At 46.0% G+C, this 9,346-nt stretch overlaps 1 protein-coding gene across 1 annotated transcript in view; it reads right to left on the bottom strand.

Annotated features, from left to right (window-relative positions):
- Positions 1–1,880: 1,880 nt before the first annotated feature.
- The window catches only part of Scd5 (stearoyl-CoA desaturase 5), a 71,733-nt gene continuing 64,267 nt past the window's right edge, over positions 1,881–9,346 (bottom strand). The window contains 5 exon segments of the mRNA XM_021163367.1: positions 1,881–1,997; positions 2,398–2,471; positions 6,495–6,512; positions 6,515–6,562; positions 6,565–6,652. Of these exon segments, the coding sequence (XP_021019026.1) occupies positions 1,881–1,997; positions 2,398–2,471; positions 6,495–6,512; positions 6,515–6,562; positions 6,565–6,652 (345 nt within the window).

Genomic DNA, 9,346 nt, shown 5'->3' on the forward strand with positions numbered 1-9,346 from the left:
TCCCAGGCTGGCTCTGTGTGGTCACCATGACATCAGGGTAAGGGGAGGACAGGACTCTACTTGAGCTTCTTCCCCCTAGAATGAAACAGATGTCTGTCATCTTCTTGGTGATAAGCAGGATCAGGTTCCCATTTACCAGCCAATTAGTAAGTGCTAATTAGTAAGTGCTGCTAGTGGTAGATGGGAAATGAGGGACAGAACCATGGGGGTGGGGGAAGGGTCCCCATTCTACAGAGATGTGCCAACTTTCCCCCTGGCTGTGCCAAAGGGCAGATAGGATGGGCAATGCCTGGCCTCGAAGCCATCAGTAATCGAGAGTTTGCTAAATGTGAGTGATCACCAAGCATCCAGAGCTGGAGAGAACAGTCCCTAAATAACATGTAATTATCGGGACAAGGACACCAACGAACGGTAATCATTTATTGTAAATTGCTCATGGTTCGCACATTTCTAAAGGCCAAGTAACACTGTTAAACACCCGCTGGATGAAGAACTTCATCATAATTCCCAGTTGGTGAATCATGTCCTTTCCTAACATTTAAATTTTAAACCCTGTATCCCTCCGGATGTTATCTTGAACCTACCAGGTGCCAACCTAACAGACACTTCCTCTCCCTCTCACCTCTCGCACAGTGGGCGTCCATACGCCCTTCACACCCATTCTGTTCTAATTCAGAAGCTACATAATGATCACTTTATCTTTTGCTGCAAAATCAATGACGGCCACATGCACAGGACACATCCGTAAACGCTGATGACTCCAGGTGAGTTATTGGTTATTAAGTGTTGATGGCCTGGTGTGGAAAATTAATACACTTATTTAGTAGAAGTACCTAAAGTAGCATGCATCAGTGGCTGAGATCAATTAGAATACAAATTAGGTGTATAAACATTAAGATGAAAGCTTAATTTGTGTTTAATATGATGTCTGGCATGTCTAAATTATACACCTTTAAAATGGTAATAGGAAGGAGAAAACAGGACATCTAAATAAGCATTGACTTATAGAGTGGGCTGAGCAATAAATACATCCATTAAACTATTTTTTATATATTTTTAAATGATTTATTTATTATATGTAAGTACACTGTAGCTGTCTTCAGACACACCAGCTGAGGGCATCTGATTTCATTACAGATGGTTGTGAGCTACCATGTGGTTGCTGGGATTTGAACTCAGGACCTTCAGAAGAGTAGTCAATGCTCTTAACTGCTGAGCCATCTCTCCAGCCCACCGTCATTAAACTATTTTAAGATTAGATTTATTGTGTTTGCATACAAGTGATCATGTGTGTGTGTGTGCGTGCGCGTGTGCACACGCACGTGTACATAAGTGGTTGTGCGTGTTTGTATAAGTGATTGTGTGTGTGCACAAGTGATCGTTTAGGAGCACAAGTGTTTGTGTATATACACAAGTGATCATGTGTATGTGAGCATGTGTGTGTTACATGTGGTTCACATATCTTCTACATGTAGAGGATAACTTGAAGGCTCAATTCTCTCCTTTCACTATGTGGGTCCCAAAGGATCAAACTCAGCACATATTTTGACCTCTTGCCACTGAGCCACCTCACCAGCCCCAGACACAATGTCTTTTAGAGCAGACAGTGGAAAGTCAGGAAGTTATAAACTGTGAAAATAACACAAGAGCCATTTCCCATATCTTCATCTTTTAAACCATGCCGACTGATTTTTATCATTGATTGTTACAGTTGACATTATCTGAGACAAATGAAGCTTCCCAAACCCTGTAGATTTCATCCCCTCTCTACCACCTATCCCCTCTTACAAGCAGCAAACAAGAGAACTGTAAGCCAACAGCCGCTAGCTGGATGCGGAGAGTCACCAAGAGTCGTCACTATGGACGGCATTGGGCAGGCTTCAGCCACTGCCATCACCAGTCATGGCCTTGCAGGCCTTAGTCATCTGCTTGGTCACCCGTTTGTGGTCAGTGGCCAGTCCCAGGAAGCACATGACGTCAATGAACCAGTTGGTTGGTGTATTAGTCAGGGTTTCTATTCCTGCACAAACAACATGACCAAGAAGCAAGTTGAGGAGGTAAGGGTTTATTTGGCTTACACTTCCATACTGCTGTTCATCCCTAAGGAAGTCAGGACTGGAACTCAAACAGGTCAGGGAGCAGGAGCTGATGCAGAGGCCATGGAGGGGTGTTACTTACTGGCTTGCCTCCCCTGGCTTACTCAGCCTGCTCTCTTATAGAATCAAGACTACCAGCCCAGAGATGGTCCCACCCACAAGGGACCTTTCCCCGCTTGATCACTAATTGAGAAAATGCCTTACAGCTGGATCTCATGGAGGCATTTCCTCAACTGAAGCTCCTTTCTCTGTGATAACTCCAGCTGTGTCAAGTTGACACAAAACTAGCCAGTACAGTTGGGTTGAAATTTAAGCCAAATTTGCTTGTAGAGAAGTCAAAAGGGAGAGGGTGGTGGTAATTGCGGAAGCCTTCACCTGGAAAACAAAGGGTGCCTTGACGTCACTGGTCATGGCCGCCTCCCCCATGGATGTTGTTAGTGTTTGGGATTTGTTTGTTTGTTTTTAATTCACTTTTTAAGGTTAGGATACAAAGTAGTTTCAATATGAAGTCTTCATCCATATGTGTCATTATATTTCTCAGTTGCTCCACGTCCTCACTGCCTTCTCTTCTACCCTGCCTCGCTCCAGCCATCCCTGCTTCTGTTAGTCTCCTTGGCTTTCTTATTGAATGCCCTCTCTCTCCCAGTCCTTCCCCTTCATCCCTGAAAATCTCCGCTCTCCTAATGATCCCCTTTCTAGTTTTAGGAGTGGTGTGTATGTAAAAGCACACACATCAGTGCACACACATTACTTTAAATCTAGGCTCTACATATAAAATAAAACACTCGACAGACAACCATCTTCCCAAGTTTGGCTCATTTGGATGTTTGATGACGGTGGTTTTCCTGTGAGTGCCCTGAGCTCTCCCTGCTCTGTAGCTGCATGGCATCCCACGGTGTATATGTATCACACTTCTTAGCCATCTGCTGGCGGACATCTAGACTGGCTCTGTTTCCTGAAAGATGTTAACAGAACAGCAGTACACATGGATGCCTGCATAGAAGTTTTTATCAGGTTTTAAGATCTACGGCATTTAAGGCTGTTTCAGACCGCCTGTTTGGGCAAAAGACTTGGCTCCAGCGCTCGGAAACATTCACTGAGTTGCTAGACAGGCTAAGTTGGACAGGAAATAACAGCACCGTTGTTCAGCAGCAACACGAGATTAGCTCTTCGGCATCGGCGGCAGACAAGATGCTGCTCCTTGGGGGCTGCCCTTCTCAAGGTAAATGCTATGAGGCTGACAGCAGGCCATTATTTTGACATAAGTTCATAAAAGGGAAATAGCCTCTGTGGGAGGGAGTGATTACAGGGAGACTTCCTTCATGCTCTGGAAGGGAGAAATGAGAATGTTCAGACAGGAGAGTGAATTAAAAACCTGGCCTTTAAATATCAGGTCTAGTGTGAAGAATTCCTGTCTCCCACTGACTTGTCTCGTCCTTGCCATTCTTCAGGAGGCATCTTCAGGGCAAATGAGCTTCTCTCGTTTGATTCTCTTGGTTTTTCTTTTGCTAATTTTTTAAATAACAAAAACGTATGTATGACATATAAGCACACATGTTGAAAATGTATGTACATTGTAGAATGACTAAACTGGGCTAATTCACCTATACATTCCCTACATACATAGTTTTTGTGGTAGAAACTAAAAAACAACTACCAGCAATTTGCAATACATTGTTGACAGATATATCACCATATTATGCAATGGATCTCTTTAATTGATTCCTTCTGTCTAATGGGAGTGTGTGTGTGTGTGTGTGTGTGAGTGTGTGTAGATGTGTGTATATGAGAGTGTGTGCAAGTGTGTATATGAGAGTGTGTGTGCATGTATGTGTGTGTATATGAGAATGTGTGTGCATGGTGTGTATATGTGTATATGAGAGTGTGTGCATATGTGTGTGTATTAGAGTGTGTGCATGTGTGTGTATGAGAGTGTGTGCATGTGTGTGTGTGCATGTGTGTGTGCACGTGTGTGTATGTGTTCCAATACCTCTTGCCCTCCTTACATATTCCAGCACCTGGTGACCCCATTTACTCCCTGTTTCTGTGAGTTTCACTTTTGGGGGTTCAACAGATATACAAGATGCTGCAGCATTTGTCTTTCTGTGCCTGATGCCCTACAAGTGTTACAGCCTTCAAGTTCACTGCGTCTGACAGGATGCCCTTCTTCACTAAGGCTGAGGAGTGCTGTCTATCACACACTCACGTAGCATATTCCTCCACTGGTGGACATTCACTCAGTATCTTGAATATTGGAAACAGGGCTTAAATAGACCTGGCAGTGCAGTGCCTCTTCTGAAAACATTTCATTTCCTTCGGATGCACACCAGATTGTAAACTTGCTGGATCACATGGTAATTCCCTTTTTTTAACGTTTTCAAAAATTCTTTCATATTGTTTAGCCTCAATGACTACACCCTTTTACAAAGGAGGAGGGGGAGCAAGAGAAGCAGGAGGAGGGAGAGGAAGAGGAGGAGCAGGAGGAAGAGGAGCAGGAGGAGGGAAAGGCCAATAGGCACCCTTCATCTTTGTGCTAAGTCATTCTAACTAAGGTGAGGCGCTAGCTCCTTTTGGTTTTCATTTTCATTCCCCATGATCAGTTCATTTCCTTTTAAAGAGGCTTTATTGAGTTATAATTCACAGAATCTCCCCTTCTAGAGTGCACAATATAATACATTACAATGACCTTGAGAATTTTCAATATTCTTCAAGAGGCTCCCACCATCATCTTCTATGCCCCCGCCCCCCCATGACTCTTTAGCTGGTTCCCCTTCCCATTCCTTAGGCCTATTTTCCGTCTTTATAAATCTGACTGCCTTGGACAGATTATAGATTTTTATTTGTTAATGTGCACTTGTGTGTGTGTAGAGATAGAGTTGAACATGTGCCATGCCACACATGTGGAGGTCAAAGGGTAACTTTAGGGAGCCAGCGCTCTCCCTCTACTGTGGGTCCTGGGAATTGAACTCAGGTCCTCTGGATTGCACAGCAAGCAGTTTTGCGCACTCTGCCTGTCCTGCTGTGGACAGATGATGTGATGAAGTCACACAGTCTCAGCTCCTTTGTGACTGTCTGCTGCCACTCAGCAGTGATCTCCCAGGTTCACCCAGGCTGTCTGGTGTACCCTAGCTTGAGTCTTTTCATTTGTGAATACTAGTTCACTGTAGGTATATAACACTGGTGTCCCCACTTCTATTTGTGCCTGGAAATGGCACATAATGTGGCTCCTCTAGTTATAGCCACTCAAGACACAAGATGAGAGGAGAAAGCAGCAGAGAGGAGACAATCCCTTCTGGGCTCCCCTCCTCCCGTTCCCTCCCATGGAGTGACTCCACAGCTAGAGCTCAGATTATCTCCCTCCAGTTGCTGCTGTCAACACAGGTTGACAAGACCTTAAGCCCCACCCCCACCCCGCCCCATCTTAGTTGGATGGTTGATGAAACAGACACAGGAGCTCACCACCAAGTGGCAGAGACTGTTCCTACCCTTCTCCTCCTGGCTTGGTCTCTGCTCAATGCTCAGAGCTTTACCAAGGAGCCAGCATTGCATTTGGAGGGGCTCAGCTAATATTTATGAGTTGCTTACTGCACACTGAGCAGAGCGCTAAGGGCTAAGTACTAACTCCTATTATCCTCACGCCTCTCAGCTAACTGCTATGATTATTGCTGCTTTAAAATGAGGACAGAAATGCACAGATGGGAGAGGTAACTCACCTACGACCATAAAGCTGGCAATAAAGGCAGCGCCACAAAGGGCTGACTTCGTGCTAAGCAGCTTGACAAGGTTGTGTATTAACTCATTTTACTCTCCAGTGACCCAGGGAGGAGGGAAGGGCTACCTACCTACTGTCTTATTACAGATAAGAACCCAGAATGTTGAGGACCGTGCCCAGAGAGCAAGTGGAGGACCCAGGATGAACCTAACTTGGAGTCTGCACTGGCTAACATTACTCTTAGCTACTTGTGGTCCATGACTCTCCTTTCTTGCCATTGCATGATTGAAGACCTTTTCCCCCCTGACATATGATTGGATAGCCAAGTCTAGAGTAGACAAGACTGTTTGAGAAACAAAGCAATTGCTGCTTTTCTTCCTGTAGGAAAATTTTCATGATGAAAGTAACTATTATACCATTTATTGATCATCTTCCGTGCTCCAGGAGTGGCACTGTGCAGTTTGTATGCTCTACAAGGGAGGCATTGCTCTTTCCTGTTTGACGGATAAGAGCATCGTAAAGCAGAGAACTCGCCCGACTTGTCTCAGAGCTAGGATGCCAAGGCCAATGTTCAGTGTCTCTGCACTGCTCTACTCTCATTTTTTAGAGTCACAAACCCTTCCCTCTCACTAAGTCAATAACATCTGGACCACCATGCCTCTTCTGGCTCTCAATGCCTCACTCACCAGTGGCTCCCAGAGCATGAGTAGTTTCTTCTGAGGGCTGATTTGCTTGTCATAGGTCTGCTTTCCTATACATGGGCAGCGCTGTTGACCAGCCAGATGCCATTGAGGGCAACAATGTATCAGAGAATGGAAGTTACAAAGAAGGAATTCCATAGACTCTCCCCAGATGTACCAGGGCATCAGTGGTGGTGGGGGGGGGGGACAGGAAACACATGATCTTCTAGTACCTACGACAAGGAAGAATGCCATGCCGTCATCAGACACTGGACCTGTGGGAAGAGGGACCGTGAGCCCACATGGTTACAAAGTGAGGCCATTAGCACAGTTTTGAGAACTGAGACAGGCAGAATGCTGTAGGAAGTAGCCAGCCTTTTGGCATACTTTGGAACAACTTCCATGTAAAATAAGTAGCCAGCCAACCCATGCATCTCTGAGGAATGTTTATCCTGTTACCATGAATCTGAGCTAGCTCCTGGATACTTCTCTACCAGTGAACCTGACAGTCAGGCTTACTTGAATAATTTCAAGAGACATCCAGCATTTCTTAAATAATTTTAGGTGCATGAGTCTGTATTAACTTAGATTGGTAAAAAGGCATGTGATTCGCCACTGGAGGTGTTCTCTATCCACCAGATGTTGCACTCCAAGTCAGCACAAAATAAACAACCCAGGTACAACAGGCAGGTTGTAAGCCCAGCAGCACTCAAGAGGCAGGGGCAGGAGAATGCTGAGTTCAAGGCTATCCTGACCAAGATATTGCCTCAAAAAAAAAAAATTAAAGTATGGATTCAAGCATATAGCCACATCAAAAGTAACCAGTCAGTAGAAAGTTATTGAGCTGGGTGTGGTAATGCACACCTCTAATTCCTGCACTCAGGAGGAGAGAAGCTTGTGAGTTTGGGGCTAGCCTGGGCTATAGAGTGAGCCCTTGTCAGGAAAAAAACAAGTAAAAAAGAAAGAAGACTGATAACAGCACCAAGAGCCATGGACTGTTGCTAACAAGCATTTTGAACCAGGGGCCTCCTCTCTCTCTCTCTCTCTCTCTCTCTCTCTCTCTCTCTCTCTCTCTCTCTCTCTCTCAGCCAAGCCTTCAGAGCTTCCTCTCCTAGGCCTGTTCTGAGTCAATACCTTGCTGTTGACTAGAGTTCCATGGGCCTCTCCTGCTCAAGTCTCACAGTATAGCTAGGACAGCGATGCCCCAGTCGGGACCTCGTGCCCTAAAGCCTCCCATTGGCCTGGCCTCCCATGACTGCAACTCTGGTGCACCATTGAAGTGGGGCTGCAGCCTGGAGGACTCAACCTCTACTCTGTGCCTCTGCCTCCTCCTTGTCAACTGGCCAAGAAGCTAGCTACCTGCCAGCCAACGCTCCAGTTTTCAAAGCTCCACCCCGCTGAACCCTGTGTAGAGCGTGCGCCTGCAACATGGCAAGAAACACCAGTTGTGTGCTTCGCTAGCTCGCGTGAGCACATCCAGCCAAAAATTCCCTTTTCCTGAGAAAGAGATGCAACTTACAGAAATGAACATGCAAAATCCAACCCAGCCACAAAACCCCTGATCATTCCGGCAAAGCAGCAGCGAGCCTAATTGCAAAGCCCGGAGCGTCCTTCCGGGTCCTGTGAGACTTCCGCGCTTCTACCCTGGTGTAGATGAAAGGAGGTGTCTCAGGGACCATGGGCAAGTCAAAGCGGGATGCTCATGTGCTGATTCTTGATATCAAAAACTGCTGTTCTCCGGGACTGTTTCACTGCAAATCCACCCCGTGTGGCCCAGATCCCTCCCCCACGCAGTGCCAGCCTAGAGCAGCTGTTCTGCATTTAATTACAGGCCTTGGCCTCTGCTCCTCAGGCCAGGCCCAGCACGGAGATAGCTTGCTAGCTTCCTTCCTTCCTTAATGACACTCAGTCTGAACGTCCTTGCCAGCAGCCCACAGGCAATCTCCTGATGCCCCTCAGCAGGAGATCCCAGCTCATTTCAAACTCCTTTCTTCCATCAGTAGAAGGGAGAAAGGCTGGAGTGGGGCCATTGGTATCGTCTGGCTTTTTGCTAAATGGATTTTTTAATGTTATAAAACATCACAGAGCATTTAACTACTCCACTTGGCTACTTCCTAGCTATGTGGCCCTGAGTAGATTATTTCCTTGTGTTGAGCCTCAGCTTTCTCTTGTGTAAGATGCTGTACCAACAGATTTATTACATGTCTACCCTATGCCAGGTTTTTCCCTCAGCACTGAGACTCCAATGAAGTCGACAGACAAACATCACTTCCCTTGTGGAACAAAGGCAGCCCGTGTATCTGATAGGTTCTGATAGGAAAGACAGATGCCAACCAGTGTAGATGAAACACAGAGTACCTTAGTCATAAATACACGAAAAACAATGAAGTAGAGGACAATATGATATACTCAGGGTATGAAATAGGCATCTAGGGAAGGTCGAACCTGTACTGTGGCTTCAGTGAAGACTTGAAGAAAGCGAGGCGCTACCTATTTGGCTAAGTATGTTGGAGGAAACTCCAACACAAGGCTCTGGAGACTTCAGGGAACCACAGGAGAGGACAGTGGATGAGGCAGGTGATGGGACCAGGGGAGACAAAGGGGGACCAAGTGGGAAAGAGGTCTTGTAGGGACTGTGGCAGTAATCACAAAATGTGGTCGAGGAGAGTAACAGAAATGGTGATTAGGAGTGGTTAAGTTCTAGATCTATTTGAAAAGGCCGGTGACTAGATTTGTTTAAAAATTAAAAAGCCTTTAATCCCAGCACTCGGGAGGCAGAGGCGGGCGGATTTCTGAGTTCGAGGCCAGCCTGGTCTACAAAGTGAGTGCCAGGACAGCCAGGGCTACACAGAGAAACC

This window comes from Mus caroli, chromosome 5 (assembly GCF_900094665.2).
Source record: "Mus caroli chromosome 5, CAROLI_EIJ_v1.1, whole genome shotgun sequence".
NCBI lineage: Eukaryota > Metazoa > Chordata > Mammalia > Rodentia > Muridae > Mus > Mus caroli.